General features: G+C 33.3%; 1 protein-coding gene across 1 annotated transcript in view; it reads right to left on the bottom strand.

Moving 5' to 3' along the window:
• Positions 1–17,355, bottom strand: part of LOC145675559 (acetylcholine receptor subunit beta-like) — a 75,864-nt gene that overhangs the window by 18,469 nt on the left and 40,040 nt on the right. Inside the window, exons 5-6 of the mRNA XM_081746069.1 lie at positions 13,386–13,590; positions 5,676–5,853 (exon numbers count right to left, since the gene is read on the bottom strand). Of these exons, the coding sequence (XP_081602195.1) occupies positions 5,676–5,853; positions 13,386–13,590 (383 nt within the window). The remainder of the gene's footprint in view (positions 1–5,675; positions 5,854–13,385; positions 13,591–17,355) is intronic.

The following is a 17,355-nucleotide window of genomic DNA, read 5'->3' as shown; positions in this document are numbered from 1 at the left end:
AATGTGCAATCGCAGATCTTATAAATAGGTCTGTTATCTTGTCCTGCACCTCTCTGTAGAGAAGGGCAGAGTCATTGTTGTTATACTGAAGGTGTCCAGTGCACAACGCATCTCCCGGACAGCCAGATGTGTTTCAGTGAAGTGAAGTAATTATCGCTTAAGTCGCCATCTGAGTTTGAGTAGCTCAAAAACTATGAATTAAACGCGTTCCTAACAGAATTATCGAAAGGCGACTCGTGAATGACAGCATTACAACTTGACTACAAAAATTTCAATTAATATGTATTATTATAACAATATCATATATTATATTTGAAAAGAACTGAAAAAGAAAATCTATTTTTAAACAAAATGTATTGTGCACTTCCGTCTAAAAAGTTAGACTACCTTGCAGAGACAAAGTTTAAGAAAAAATACCTAAATCCTTACGAATTCCTTTTAAATCTGGATCAATTTCCCTGTATGCGTGCCACAGTTAGGGGTGGAAATTGAACGATAATACTGCAATATGGATATGAAAATTTTGTTGTAGATTAACAAAGTAGGTACAATACAGAAAATTACGGTAATTTTAAGTCGCAAATTCGATACATTATATATTTTTTTAATCTAGAACAATTTAAAAAGTAATGGAAGTAGAAGATATACCATAACTACAAATAGACTAGCTTGATTAAATTTCTATTCTATGCAAGTTTTTTAATTGTCTCACTACCAATTTTCAGTGTCCCCAAAGTATGTCTTTGTCCGGTTACCTTCCTTAAAGGCAAAACTAGGGGAAATTTATGAAAAAGTATTGATATCAGCAGAGTAAAAGCAAGAATATTTGAAAACACTGTGCTGTTTTCTGATATAACAAGTGATTCATATGACCTATCTATGACATAGCAAGTTGAGAAGAAATGGTCTTAGTTTCTAAAACGGTTGGAGATTTCAAGAATGAAAGTAAAATCAAATTTACTTGCAATGTCAGTATTACAACCTCCATGCCATAGTAAAGTTATCTTTTGTTAGAATATACTACAGTAGAAAATAAAACCAAAATCTGAATAAATTTTGCTGCGCATAAGACTAGTTACTTTTTTTTTTAAGCTGGGCTCTTAAAACGATATTTCGTTTTGAGAGAAACTGACAAACACTTCTGCAATTTATTTTCTGTAAAGTCTTCAGCAAGTAACTCTAAAATAAGTATTAAAAATAACATACAAATACGATAAGAATAGCTTTTAAAATTATGAATCTTTCTTATGAAAATAACTCATATGGATTTTAAATTAAAAATACCCGAACGACTAAAAGAAAGATAGGATTCTTCTAAAAGTAGTTCTTCTTAGAATTTTAGTAGTTTATATTTATTTATATTTACATCACTTCGTGCTTTGTAACGATCCCATTTGTGCAGATAAAAACAAACAAGAAATTTTGCATCTTCGCTTCTTGTTCCTTTTCTTTCCTGGCGTAGACCAGTGTTAGACTAAATTCCACAATTGTATTCATGTTTAATTTAACAAATAGCTACCTTTATTTATTTAATTGTCTTCGACTGGTGTATCGACATCGTATAGCACATCCTAATGAAATTGAAGTTAATGAAAGTGAGAATAACAGATAGTTAAGGTTGTTACTTGTGTATGTGGTTTTGTGCGTGTATGTGGTATTGCAATATATATAAATGTGTTTTCTATTATACGTTTGGTTTAATTTATGTGAATACAGTAAATATAAGTTTGTTCGTATGCAGCAATATTGGATCACGCATAAAATGCGGCGCTTTAAAGGTAAAGTGCACTGCATATTAATTAGTTTTTCATATACAGTTCAGTTATTTTGTTCCCTTCATTTTACCTAAAAATGAGTGTTTTTGGTTAATTCATTTTTTTTTCGTGTCCCCTTAGACTTCGAATTAAAGAGACTCCACTGTAGTTCCTAGAATGAACATGTTTCTACATTGCTTTCTGTTTAAGAGTATACATTGGAGACAAAAGGGGAAGAAGTTGAGATTTTGTTTAATATGTATGTTCTGATATACCAAAATTTCCTACATTTAAACATGGATACTCCTTGTCAATAAAATGCGTATTCTTTATTACCAAATTACCAATTCTTAATTGCCAATTCAAACCCATGCCAAAATGAATAATAACAGACAGTTCTATGAACCGTCCACTACACTAAGAACGCTTAACTATGATTACAGTAACAGACAGTTCCACGGCGCTATCCACTACACCAAGAACGTTTGTCTCTGATTCCTTTCCGGTTTATTTTTTATTTTTATTTATTTATTTATTTTATTTTTTATTTTTATTTATTTTATTTTTTATTTTTTTATTTTTATTTTATTTTATTTATTTATTTATTTATTTATTTATTTATTTGCTCATGTTCTGTTGACGTTATATTCTCTATAGCCTTGAATCTGTCATCATGCAGTATGCCAGTTCTTGACTTTCTTTCTTTTCTTTTTTCTCTTTTTCTTTTTCTTTTTTTGCATATTTTATGATCGTTTTCTACATATCACTTGTATATTTACTTTGCAGCAATGTCAAGATGGTCTGTTTCTATTAAAGAATACGCATGTTGTTTCATAACAGAATGAGGAGGAAATAGATTTCCCTTGTAAGGAGATCTAACAGACGTAAATATCTAGGCTCAACTTTTTGGACTTAGTCTCTGAAAGGCCGTCTAGATTTTTGGGAACAGCATCAGACAACAAATTTTAAAGTTTATACAAGGTAGGTAAAAAGTAAGGATTCTTAAGAAAAAGTAACAAATGATAATTATATAGACATGAAAATCAATTTTATAACTTACAATCTTCCTGATTTTACAGATATTCTTCACGATTTCGGACTTCTCCTCCAAGAGAATATGAAGACACTTATACGGGTGAGTATGCTTATTCTGGTTTAGTTTTGTAGTTAAATCTAGAGGTAACCAGGTAACATATGCATTTGTACGGGACAACAAGTTTTGAGGAGTGCCGAAAATCTCACGCAAAGTTGAAATTTATGAAAAAATATGTGATTTAAAACTATATTTGAGTTCAAACTTAATTCTGACCAATATACTGTAACTTTATACATTCTCATCAACGCTACAACTTTTCTTATCAATAGGCTAGCTTATTAACTAACTAGCAGTAGCCAAATGTAGACTTAGTTGCATATTGTAGAACGTAGCTCTAGATGTAGGATGTAGAGTGTATAGCTGTAGATGTAGACCTTTGTCTGTAGTATGCGTATAACTGCTTGTAGTACTTTTATTCTATGAATGTAGTATTTATACTCTCTTATTACTTTATATTCTGTTTACAGTTACTGTTCAGTTTACTTTATATCGAACGTATGTAATAGGAAGGATTTATTTAATTACGTTAGACAATACTAGCTTAGCATGCTACTTTTGACTTTCTGACATTATGCGTAGCTTTCATCATTATATAACTCCTCGTGATGCAAAATCTTTCATCCCTACTAAGTAAGTTTATGTGAATATATGATTTAGCACTATTTTGGCTTTGATTTGTACTTATTTTATCAAGATTTGTAGTAGCTTGTTGATAAATTAGAAAATGTAACTTTTAGATATATATGTAAAACAAATACAAGGATGTTATAAAATAGAAGATCTGCCCATACAACAAAATCGTGAAGCCATACGTCACAGCTTCGCCACACCTACTCTGCCCACTCCGCGCCACTAAGATCGCAATGTTTCGAGCCAACAATCATGGCGAAAACGAGAGTAGCCAATCAGACGTGCCGGCTCAGACGATGCTCGGTTGCTTTTGGCTTCACTGAGTTCATATGATGAAGATACGTATGGGCAGATCCTCTATTTTATAACACCCTTAAGCAAATATATAATATTATTTTTCTTGATCTTTTTCAGATGCAGCTAGTTCCTATAATTGCAAACACTTTCTGCCCAAGTAGAAAACCGAATTTGATAGCAACGAACTAACAGTAACGAAATTATTATAAATGACAGTAAATAAACTGTTTTCAGATTAATAATTATTAAAAGTAAAATTTGGTTTACCGAGCGAAGTAGCTCAAGTGATAGGGCATTGGCTTCGCATTCGGGAAGTCGCGGGTTCGATTTCCGCTGCCAACCATCCTGACTGAGGTTTTCCAGGGTTTTCCTCAGTCCTATCAGGCAAATGCCGGGATGGTACCTACTAAACAGACCCTAGACGATACCTTCCCAAATCCTTTTCTTTGCTATTGGGTTGTTAAATATCTAGTATAAAATGGCCTCTGAACTGTATCTGGTGATTGTTAAATAAATAAAATAAAAATAAATAACGGTTAACTACAATAAATGTCTCCAGTTGCATGTATTCGTGATATGTCCTTGGTGCACGATCTCGCATGAGGTGGCGCATCACAATCTTGTTCATTTTTTTAGATTTAAAGAAACATCTGTTTTCATATCTTTATGTGCAAGAATATTTTAGAATCAAAAGAAAAAGAAGAACACTTTTCATAGATATTAACTAACAATACTCGAAACAATTTTCAATATATAAAAGTTGGTGAAAATCATAATTCGGTCACTGTTTTTTACTAATAAATTAATTGATTTATATAAACAGAACAAAATTAAATTAAACTGTACATAGAAATGAAACAGAACAAGAACGGAAAAAAAAAAGAAAACTAGTTGTGAGCTGTTACATGTGTTGTTACTGGATGTGCATGAAAACCATTTGAAATGTTAGAAATTGTAGTATCTTCATGCTTAAGTGATGATAAAAATGATAATCACTTGTAATGTTTCCAAAGATTAAACTCAATATTAAGGAAAATACTATTACATATCATTCTTCTTAACTTGATAGTATTATTTGAAGGAAGATAACATTACGATGTCTGAAAGAATTTTTATTTTGCTACTTCCGATGATACTAGATAATATTCAATTATCGTAGATACTAAGATAACCTTTATTTTGCTTTTGAACAAGGAACATCGTCCAAGGAGGAAAACAGAATAATCAAAGGTACATAAGGAACACGACCAGTATACTTGTCAACAGAAAAGGTTTGTCTAGAATTTTACAGTGCACGTTCTGAATTGATATGTGAAGAATTCATTCATAGTAAGCTTACTTTAGTAGATTCGGTCTTGTTGATTCCTTTCAGGCTATACCTACAGTAGTCTTTGTGGAATAAACTTAAATAAACTTAGCTTAGAGAATGATATAACTTGTTCTTATTTATTCACATGTTTTGTTTCTTGTTTCCTTAAATAGAAATTACAACTTCGTAGTGAAATACGTACAAAATGACATATACTTCAGAGTTTTTCAATCTTGTTTTAGACTACGTTCATGTAAACTTATTTTTTCAATAAATGATAACAAAGAAGGGTTTCAAACTGAATCATTTTTTAAAAAATTCCTTCAATCCAACAAGTACTGTATACAAAAGAAGAGAAAATAGTATTATATATAGGCTATTATTTATTTATAATTTTCGTTTTATTTATTTATTCATGTATTTGGAAAAGGAGAAAAGAACCAATATTGTACACTTTAAATTTCAATACAGTCATGAACCAAGATCAGATTGTTTACTTTTGATAATTTATTATTGGTATCTATATGAATTTTAAGTCTTTAGTTGTTAAGTACTTTTCTTATTAAACAAAAGAGAAAATGTCATTTACCTAAAGCAGGAATAACAACAGTCCCTGCGTAATTAGCTGCATGTCGTTCCAGAGAAAAGTAAAAGAAGATTTCATGGTAACTTAAGTTATATGCTGTATCGTTCTGAAGAATTATTTGATGCGATGTGGCAATAAGCTTCCAAGTATTACTCGGAGAATAGTAACTATCATTAAGAATCTGAAAGAAATGATTTTATTACGCAAGAAAAATAATTTAACGAAATATAATATTTTCAAGCATGCATTACATCTGCGAATGAAACTAACACATATTGTAATATGTGCTTTCCATTTTTTTCTCTTGATGTAAAATGATATATATCTTACATTTTATAATATTATAAATAATAGAACTTCTAAGCACTTTTACTAAGTATTTATTATAACTTCTAAGAATGTTAATTGGCAGTTTGCTGTCTTGTAATTTTTAATGATCCTAGTGCAAAAGTGCGTCTTATCAGTATTCATATAATATTTTGATTTTTCTACCAATGATAGAAGTTCAAGTTCAACACTTTCTCTAAAAACTTTTGATCATATCCATAAGAACATTTTCTATCCCTTAACACTGTACTTTAATATTTTATTTGAAAACAGCTCGTACTCTAAGTAAACTAAGAAAACTAGTCTAATTAAACTAAGCTCCGAATTTTCTTTAGATTTCACGCAACAACTGTATAGTTCCTCGAAGGAGAATGGAGAGTTTCATTCATAATTTTTCAGATTAGAATCTATTTTAAGTACAAATAGTCTTTTTCTATGTCATACGTACAGTCAACGACAACAACTCAGATATTTTAATTGACTTTCCTCATAATTAATCCGAGATCTTTTCTTAACAGTTTCATTCTGACAATAGTCTCCATTTTTACTTATGAGTCCAAAGACTCAAAATCTTAAGTAAAGTTACATAAGCATTGTTTCATATGTATAATTCTTCTTCTCTCTCTAATTGTTTCATATGTATAGTTCTTCTCAACGTAAAATGCATATTTTTTTTACTTTGATTTATATCACATTTGTTTTTCCATTTGTGGTGTTCGAAACTTTTATCTGGGTGTTACCGAAATACAGGTTATATTATGATTTTCTGTCCAAAATTATCCTGCCGTACAAATATGCATGCAACAATGAAACTTTAACTTTGTGATGTGGATTACACTGTGCAACACGAAACTTGTCCTTCTCGATTGTATAAAACCTAAAAATTAAACTTTTATGTAAATAATCAGGATTTATTAGCTATGGAAGCAGAAGTCAGTCTGCACTTGTCATATTTGTTGCAACTGATACACATCAATGTGACCAATAGGTCAGTTATGTATCATATACCTTCGGAAGTGGTAAACTGATGGTGCTCACCATGGACAAATTGACGGGTGTCAGTGCAGCAATGAAGAATGGTCTGCAAAAGTTCTTGCGTAAGTTTAGTCAGGGTGGTATATCTTAGGATACAGTTCGTGCCGCTGTGAAGAAGTCATTACGGATGATTCCGTACAAGGAAAGTCAAAGTTGAGGAGGAAATAGTGTCAGGTTTGGAACCTTCAAACGTGTTGAGTACCGCCAATGGTTCATGGAACATGTAACACCTGATGGGACGGAGTTGGACGACTAGTAATGGTCAGACAAGACTTGATTTCACATAGACAGGTATGTGAATTCATAGGCAGCCGCTCAGTGGACCCAGTGGATGCAGTTGTACCTACATTAACTCCTGCCTTTTTAATCTTACAATTCATTCAGTTTTCAACGTCTGTTGTTTCCTGTGTTTGGCTCATATTGCCTTCTGTTGAAAAGTCGATTCCTATTAACATAAATTTCGAGGATGTCATTGAAGAACTTACTATCATGATTCCATTCAACAGAAGAATGTCTTTATAAAATAACCTGTACTTGTACTTAAGTAGTTTACATTGTGAAATATGCACTCTTATACACTTCGATTTTCTCAGATATTTCTTTGAAACATAGCGAACAGGTATGTACGTAGTTTCTGATATGTGGATAAACGCATTTATTACGTAAATGCTAGTATTTTTGTTTTACTCTGTCTAATCCATCCCACACTTGCACCCACGTAATCAAAATTCTGCGTCCATAACTGTGTGAATTCATATAATTCATTTTTGTAGTCGACTGAAAAATCACATGTACTGCATAAGTCTCTCCCTTACGCCCAGTCTACATATATTGTGTCATGTGTTATGAAAGAGAATTTTCATTCTCTTCTTCCGCACAACAATCAACAGTGAATTTATCTTCAGTTTATCAGTCAATTTTTGCTGCTCTGGCTGATGAGGAAAACACAGTTATGTGATTTTAATGGAATAATGCAACTTTCCATTCCACTCATGTGATTATACAGTATTTGGAATCTGTGATATCAATTTGCATCATTTCGAAGCTAGTGTGGCCATTCCAACTTTCTGACGTTATTCCACCAGACTTTTTCTTATGGTGATATCTGAAATCAGCAGCTCATACAACCGATCCACATGCCTTAGAAGAACTGCAGACCAACACTGAAAGAACTATGGACATCATTTCATGTGAAATGCTCCAGAACGTGTTTAGGAACACGGTCACGGGGGATATGTATATATGTGCGAAGCAATAAGTGATGGCATTTTTCAACATCCTTTGTAGTATCCCTGTAGGTTACATGACTTTTGATCACTATCATATTGAGTTTTGCATTTCTTAATTCTGCTTAGAGTTTTGACTTATCGAATCTGGAAGTCTCGAACGTCACCTAAGATGATGTGTTGCAAAAGTAAGTAAATAAATAAAATCTTTATTTTTATTTACAAGGTTATATATGGTAAATAAAGGGATCTTAAAGCAATAAATAAAGACCATAGAGGAAGCAAGCTGGATGACGTAATAACTAACATGTCAGCATGGTAAATCGGAGACCCAGGTTTGATTCTATGGGAGTATCAGGGTTCGATCCTTGTACGTCCCTGTTTGGGAAAACATTTTATGAGTGTAGTGGCTCAAGTCCCTGTGAAGGAACAGCCATTTTATGAGTGTCTTGGGTTCGTGTCCTGCAGTTCCCTAGGATGGCTTAGGCATTCATGAAAGTCCGGGATTCGATCCTCTATGTTTTGGACGTATCCTTTAGACTTTAATAGCAGTTCGGACTTTCTACCAAAGCCGACCATATAACCACTGAACAACACGGTTCAGAGTTCGGGTCAGAACATTCTGGGAAACTGATATAAAAGCTGATTCTAATCGTATTCTCAATGCCGATATAAGTTAATAATGCGAAAATTATTATGTTGCATAGGCATTAGTTATTTATGCTGGAAAGAAAAGTAAATTAGGTTATCTCTTAAACTAGAAAATATAAATTTATACCATGATAATTATTTTGATAAAGGATATGCAAAATTTCACTTTTCACTTTAATAAACAACACTGAAACTACACAAACACATATTACATTACATTTTGGTACACTCTTTTAACTAATTGAATATGATAATAAAATTTAAATAATTGAATATAATAATGGAATTTTACATTTGGCCCAATTATTCTTATTACAATCGGGGAAGGCGCAGTAGTCGCGGGTTACCGATTGAACTTCACTACATCGTACGTTTTTTATTTTGCACTTTTACTTCTCACTCACTTTGATACTGGAGAAAAATGATTTCTGGAGGTTCCAGGGGGATGTCATTAAGGTTGGGGGATGAATCCCCTTACTTTCCATTTTATCTTCTTTTGGGTGGCCTTGAAGTTTTTTCATTGCGCAGTTAGCTCCTTGCCGTTAAGACGACTTTATAAGCAACAATTACGAACAAATGTTTTAAACTTGGATTTTGGTTTCTGGGCAACATTTTCGTCATAATCAATGCACCATATTTCTAGTATATGTTTATCGTTACCCCGTACAACTTTTAATGCGCTAAACACAATAATTAACTACATAACAAATGTACCATAGTTCGCGCAGTGTTGTTCGTCTGTTCATCCGGAGCTGACTCCTTGGATACATGCTGTTGTCACACCAGAAACAATCGTCAGACTGTTTTGGCTTTTCTCCCCGCCTCTCTGCGTTTCTACCCAACAGAGAGGCTTGCGATGCAAACTGTTGATGTCAGAGCTAAAAATAACTATGACAACCTATAGGCAGGAGTTTTTGGAGACGAAGTTTGCTCCCTGTGCTGAATTTTAGCACCTTATTTGGAAAGACGAGAGGGTTCACCAAGACTTCCATCGCAGACGCGACGCACACACACATATGAATATTCGTTTATTTGCTGAGAGAAAAATTCTGAAGAGTGTGTTTATACGAGGTTTACTTAAAAAGTTAAAATTTTCTTCATTAATATTCGATAAGCTGAACCATATGGTTACAATTCTTCTTTCAGTCGTATTCACTCTGCATTTTACGTGGTTATGTCACATGCACTTTACATGATGAATTAGAAAAACAGACGGATTATAACTGCGCGTGAATAATTATAAAGGATTAAGAATGATAATATATAAAGAGACGAGAGAGAGTGAAAAAAATCAAACAAAAACGATGCTCTCCACCATAAACGTGCATGGTCTGGATCTAACCAGGACCCTGTTTCACTAGAAATAAGCGATTTAGTGCTCGGACGCAAATTTTAATCATGCATTTTCTGTGCAACATTATTTATTTATCGACACAACAGATATTACGGCTTAATTACTGTGTTTATAATTAATGATACGAATACTTGAATTAAAATAATACATTTTCCTTGATTATTTTTAACAAAATACTCAATATTACTCTTTTGAACGACTTTTCAGAACTATTAACACTTTCCGGATCCGGGGTTTTTGGACTATTTTTTAGACTTTCAGTCAAGCAGCAACTGCATCGTCACTATTTATCCTAAGATCATGGTTCATACCTCATTTTCTTCAGAATAGAGCTGGCTTTCAAATGGTACCACTTGCATGCTCATACCATATACCAGGAGCGGGAAAAATAATGTCAAAGGGAAAATTTTGGAGGGAATTTTTTCTCGCACTTTGGGCCCCTCTGGAGCGGCCCGGTGTAAACGTAGCCATCTAAAAAAATCTGATAAATAGTAGTTGGTATACTGAATGTGTGTGCCAAATTTCAAGTTTCTATCCTGAATACCAAGGGCGGGAGAAATTTTATCAGGAATTCCCACTATGCCCCAAGTTACCGTAAAACACCATGATCTCAGGTAAAAAATTTCCTGAGACATCCCTAATTACCCTAGGGTCATGTTTCGCCTATCATTCTCTTCAGAATAGAACTGCCTTTCAGGCGGTATGACTCACGTGTCTCCATCATGCATCTAAGGCGGGAAAATGAGGAAAAACGGGATTTTTGGGGTAAAAATATCCTTTTTTTCAACTTTTAGCCCCCCTGGACCCCCTGTTTTATTGCAGAGATCTGAAAAAATCTGGTAAATACTATTCGGTGGGCTGAATGTTTATGCACAATTTCAATCTTCTAGGTGCAAAAGTAAGTCCGCCAAAAAATATATATAGGCCTACCGACAATGTACCATATTACCGACAATTACCCTAGGATCATGGTTTGCATATCATTTTCCTCAGAATAGAACTGCCTTTCAGGCGGTACCATTCACATGTCTCCATCATGTATCTAAGGCGGGAAAATCCCGAAGAAAGGGATTTTTTGGTAAAAATATCCCTTTTTCAACTTTTTGCCCCTCTGGACCCCCCCTGTTTTAACGCAGAAATCTGAAAAAATCTGGTAAATACTACTCGGTGGACTGAATGTTTTTGCACAACTTCAATCTTCTAGGTGCAAAAATAAGCTCGCAAAAAATAATACCTAAAATGTCCAAAATTCCCCTATACAGAAGTATATTTTGATAAAAATTCCCTGACACTTCCCTAATTACCCTAGGGCCATTTGTCGCACATCATTCTCTTCAGAATAGAACTGCCTTTTAGACGGTATGACTCACTTGTCTCCATCATGTATCTAAGGCGGGAAAATGAGGGAAAACGGGATTTTTTGGGTAAAAATATCCCTTTTTTCAACTTTTAGCCCCTCTGGTTTCCCCCTGTTTTAACGCAGAAATCTGAAAAAAAATCTGGTAAATACTATTCGGTGGACTGAATGTTTGTGCAAAATTTCAATCTTCTACGTGCAAAAATAAGCCCGCCAAAAATACTTTACATAACCCCCCCAAAAAAATATTACACGGAAATATATATTTTAGAATTATGACGTCATCACCTCCTATGTCTCGACGCAGGAAGGTGTGAAACCATACATAATGTCTTCTACAATGCCTCTGGACTTCAAAAACCAAAAAACCCGGACGAAAAAGCTCAAATAGGAGAGTTATAACGCAATGTACCATGAAACACCCCGTATGATACAGATTGTACCATGGGATCCCCAAAGGGTTAAATATATCTAAATCTTTAGAATCTTACTAGTTTTATTGTGTGTAGCACAAATTCTCCATGTAGATGACATATGCAGTTCATTTGTACGTGCCTTCCTACAGTAGAATAGGCCACTATTTCCCTTGCGTGTTTTGAGGAATGGAACCTGGATCATTATTTTTGCAATTATGCCTGTACAGTCTATTTTGTTGTGCAAAGGTCAATGCAAGAAAATCAGGTCGTTCAACGTTTGTGTTTGTTCAAGTGTCTGAAGTGTAAATTTATCAAGTAAATTATCATATGGTTCATGTTTTGGATAAAATCATTCCTTTTGTATGTGAGAAAACGTATCAATTTGCTTTGTATCTGCTCAATTATTTGACTACGTGTTTTCACAAAAATGTTTCAAATAAGTGATACATATTCAAGTTTGGATCTTACGTAAGAAAAGTAAAGCGTTTTCAAAGAGTTAACATTTGTAAATTCTTTGTTCCGATAAGAAACCAAAATTTCTTTATGTATCCTTAGTAATATTTGCCACATGATGCGAACTGGTTAATTTTTTGTCAATTATTATACCTAAATCTTTAATAGTATCTAATTTTTCTAAACTTATTGCATTGATCGAGTAAGTAAAGTCATACGTCTTTTCATGTCTACTGTATGTCCTGATTTTACACTGATTAATATTCCGCAAGTCTATTGCTAGTGCACGATTTTAGTATATTGGTCAAATCTTGTTGCAAGAGTAGGCAGTCATCTATAGATTTTACATCTACGAATATTTTCAAATAATTTGCAAAGAGTATTTTATGAGATTTATGAATATAACATGACAGGTCATTACGAAATAATAAAAAGAAAGAGGTCCAAGGTTAGATCCCTGTCCACGCAAGTAAGATTTTAGAAAAGTATCATAGGGGGACTAAAATTGAATCTGGCAAGTTTCTGAATTAGTATATCATGATCCACAGTATCTAATGCTTTATTCAAATCTGTATATATAACATTTACCCATCCATTATTATCCAAGGAGGAAGTAATGAAATCTGAAATTATAGTCAAGTTAGTCACCGTGGATCTCTTCTGTAGAAAGCCATGTTTATATATTGAAATTGCAAGTTTAACATGATGCAACACCTGATCAGAATGAGACTTTCAAATACCTTTGCAATTATTGGCAATACAGCTACTGGACGATAGTTTTCTATTGAAACATGCCTAATATTTAAACACACACTATACTATTCAAACATTATAATCATATTAGTTAAAAAAGTAATGAACATATTAACTTGATAGGTTCATATAAATACTCACAGCGTGTGATATATTAACCTCATGACCCCAATAGTGCCATGAGGCAAGTATTAAAGAACAATTTCTTGAATCAAAAGGCCACCGTCGTAGATCGCCATCACAATACACAAGGAAATGAGCAGGTGGGCCCCACCAAGTATTTCCATTGTAGCTAACCACTACCATTTTGTCCTTTGCAAATGGATTATCTCTTGTAGTATCGGCACTAAATGAAACAAAGAGAGCTTAATTAAATATTAATCATTTGTATGAATATTATACATAATGATTACACTTTATACGAAGAAGAAACACATTTATTTGAGAAATTTAGTAGTTTAGGAAATCCTAATACTCATATTCATAGAAGTAAAGTATTAATTGCAGTTGAGATTTTATGTATGAATATTATATATTCGTTTGTATGAATATTATACGCAACGTTCACACATTATACGCATGAACAGAGTTATGGGGCTATGGGGAGCTTTGCCTCTCCAAGTTTCTGAAAGGAAATGTTAAAAATAATTGCTTCCCTTATTATTATACAGGATAATAATAATAATAATAATAATAATAATAATAATAATAATAATAATAATAATAATAATAATAATAATAATAGAAACTAGGAACAAAAATAAATGTTATGGCCCGCATATAAGACAAATAATATTACATTGTAAAAGTTTGCATATCCTTTTACTTCGATTTGTAACACATTAACTTTTAAATTTGTGGTGTTTGAAATTTTCTATGTGGGAGTTACGATTACAGGTTATATTACGATTTTCTGTTCAAAATAATCTTGCTGTATGAATATACATGCACCAATGAAATTTTAAATTTCTGGTCTTTATTATCCTTTGGCTCAATACTTTATCCTAAACAATCAACAATCAGTCATGCACAGTGGTGTTATTCTATTTTTTTAACAACCCGTTCTATATATATTCAGAGAGAGAAAGAGAGAGGGAGAGAGAGAGAGAGAGAGAGAGAGAACGAATGAACGGACGAACTCTCGCAGGAAGCAAAGAAACAAACCATAAAAAGTAGATAAAAACAATTTCTTTGCTGGATACCACAAGTGATAATTAAGAGACCTATACAGCATCCTAATACAAGGTGATGTGACGAAATTAGGTAGCACTGTGTATTATGGTGCTGCGGAAACGAATTATCCAAGATAGATGGTTGTCAAAAAGTATTGGAAAGACCTTAATACAACAATGAATCGACAATATTGATAATGGTATTATGCGTTTCAAATATAAATAACCCTCACCATTACACTCATTTGATCCCAGTTATCATTCTTGATATTTGAGCATTTGAGATTAAAAAATAATCGCTCACACCTTCTGAGAGATCATATGTTTAACCCTGTAGCCGTAAAAATTTCTAAAAACAAAGATAGTTAAACTAAACTTTACTGTTCCTGAGTATAAATGGATTTTTTTTTTTTTTTTTTTGTCTGGGCACAACAAACGGTTCTGCAAACTCTCAATATTTTAAAAACCGGTTCTGGCGAACCGGTATGAGCCGGCTAAATAGCACCACTGGTCATGCGTCAAATCTTTCGCCCTTAATCCACATAAAAGCACGAAACTATGAGTGCAATGTTTTGTGTGCTGTAGCGGCTCTCTTATGCGTGTTTTCTCGAGTGAATACAATTTTTTGCAACAATGAATAGGAAGTCCTTGACATAAAGATATTTTCTCAAAAAAGTGTCTGGATTGTGAAAATGAACTGGCAACCTCTCAACCAGAGTGCCCAAATACATATGATGAGGTGAGTAAAGAAACTCAATCTGCTCAAGAGACTTTAGCTATTGTAGATAGTTCTCAGAAATCGGTCCTCGATGATATGATAACGGGATCGTCTCGTCCAATTTTAGACTTATAGCAGATATGTAACTCTTCTGCGTTCAAATCTGCTTACTTTAAGAAATTTGGTTGACTTAAATACAATGTGAAGGAAGATGCTGTGTTTTGTTACGATTGCAGATTATTTTCCTCTAATAATAAAGAAAACTCACTAAAAAACGCTTGCGCAACTGAAAAAGATTGCGTAAAAATTGGAAAAACATGGAGTTACTGACAGTCACTCACTTTCGATGGCGAAGTGGATTAATCTTAAGAAAAAAACAGACAGTTGCAACACAAATATTATCTTCACACAAAGAGCTCATTTCAGAAAGCTGTAAGTATTTCAAAAAGAATATAGATATTTTGTTGTACTTGGGCAGATAATGCATCTCAAACTTCTAAGAGAATGAATCTCAAACTTCTAACAATAAAGGGAATTAATTAGTGTTGTGTGAGTTGTTTTCAAATACAATTGTAAGTTTAAAGAGAAATATGTACGTTATTTCAATGCCACAAGTCCTGGGATTCAAAATGAAGTGTTCGATATTGTTTGAAAAGAGGTTTTGAACAAAATAGTGTCTACAATAAGTGAATCTCGATATTTCTCTTTAATAGTTGATGATGCAAAATCACACAAAATTCAACAACTGTGTATTTATGTAAGGTACTTGTTCAACAATTAAATTAAGGAGAGGTTGTTAACTATGAAAGATGTTTCCTTAGACCGAACCCTTCATCTTTAGCAAACACTATCTTGCCTTTCCTTTAAGTAATTGACATTTATGCAGATGCTTCCTTGCTAGGCCAGTCACATGATGGCGCAAGCGTTATATCTTGCTTAAAAATGAAGTGCAAAAAATTTATCAGACACACTCATTCATTTGCAATAGGCTATTGCTTAGCACACAAAGTAAACTTTGCTCTTATTAATGCTTGCAAAAGTAATGATTATAGTTGCTTCTTTCTCAACGTGATGCAAGTTTTGTATGAATTTTTCTCTTTCCCTGAGAACTCCAAGTACAAACATGTGCAAGATGTTTGTACCAAAACTTCAGGTCCCCATGAAATACACAATTTAAGTGACACTAGATGGTCTTGCAGGGCAACAGCTATTCAATCCGTTCATAGGAATTTCAACGTTATTTGTAGAGTTATAAATGAGACAGCAAAAAATTTCAGAAATCCCAAATCTTCTCACGCTAAAGGGTTAGTAATATCAGTGACATTAAGTGATTTTGTTGTATGTTCACTATTATTTTTCTGAGTATTTGAGTGTTGTAAATGTTCTGAGCAAAGCACTTCAAAGAGATGATATGTGCATTGAGCGATGTGCCAAAGTTGCAACCGGGATCATAACGAAGCTTGAATAGGAAAGAAATGAAAACGCCTGGGAAAAGAAATTGGCAGCAATAAATGAGTTTGAAAGGAATCACAATCTGAATCTCTTCTGATTTTAACCTAAATCCGAACGAAGTGATAAGAACTCCACAGCTTGAATGGGAACGTCCGTGAATGGTTAGTACATCATAATGGTTTCTGTTCGGCAATCCCGAATAAGCAACCCAAATAACATAAGTGAAGACAGTGAAACTAAGCCTTAAAATCAGTACAGACATGATCTTTATTACTCATTGCTAGAAAACCTGACTGAGGAATTTAAAAGATTTGCCAGTGAAGCATTGGCACTGGCTACTTTCTGTGAAGACTTTCTTCGCCTGAATGAAGCAAATACTAATATTTATTCATTTTTTTTTGTTGTTGTTTATAAACGCTTACCTCGTTCTAAGTTTAAACAAAGGTGCTTTAAGCAGAAATGAGAATTTTACGAAATGTCATCGAAGCAGATGGAACGAATCTTCAAGAAAAACCTCTTTAAGAATTAGTTGGAGTTTGAAAAGAATAACTTTGTACAAGATTTTGAAGAAGAAAGCCGATATTTACCATAATTTCAAAATTCTTTTTTCTCAATTTGACTTACCTTTCCCTCAAACCGAGCAACTTGCGAGAGTTCGTTCTTGGCAATGCGTAGAATTAATAACTGGCTGAAGTATTCTATGGTGTATTTTCCAATTTACTACTTTTGTTTTCAGTCAGATACTGTTAAAAATTCAAACGTGGAAGAT

Source organism: Thermobia domestica, chromosome 2, assembly GCF_964235325.1.
Source record: "Thermobia domestica chromosome 2, izTheDome1.hap1.1, whole genome shotgun sequence".
NCBI lineage: Eukaryota > Metazoa > Arthropoda > Insecta > Zygentoma > Lepismatidae > Thermobia > Thermobia domestica.
Note: the sequence above shows the minus strand (reverse complement) of the source record. Positions and strands in the feature narration are given on the sequence as shown.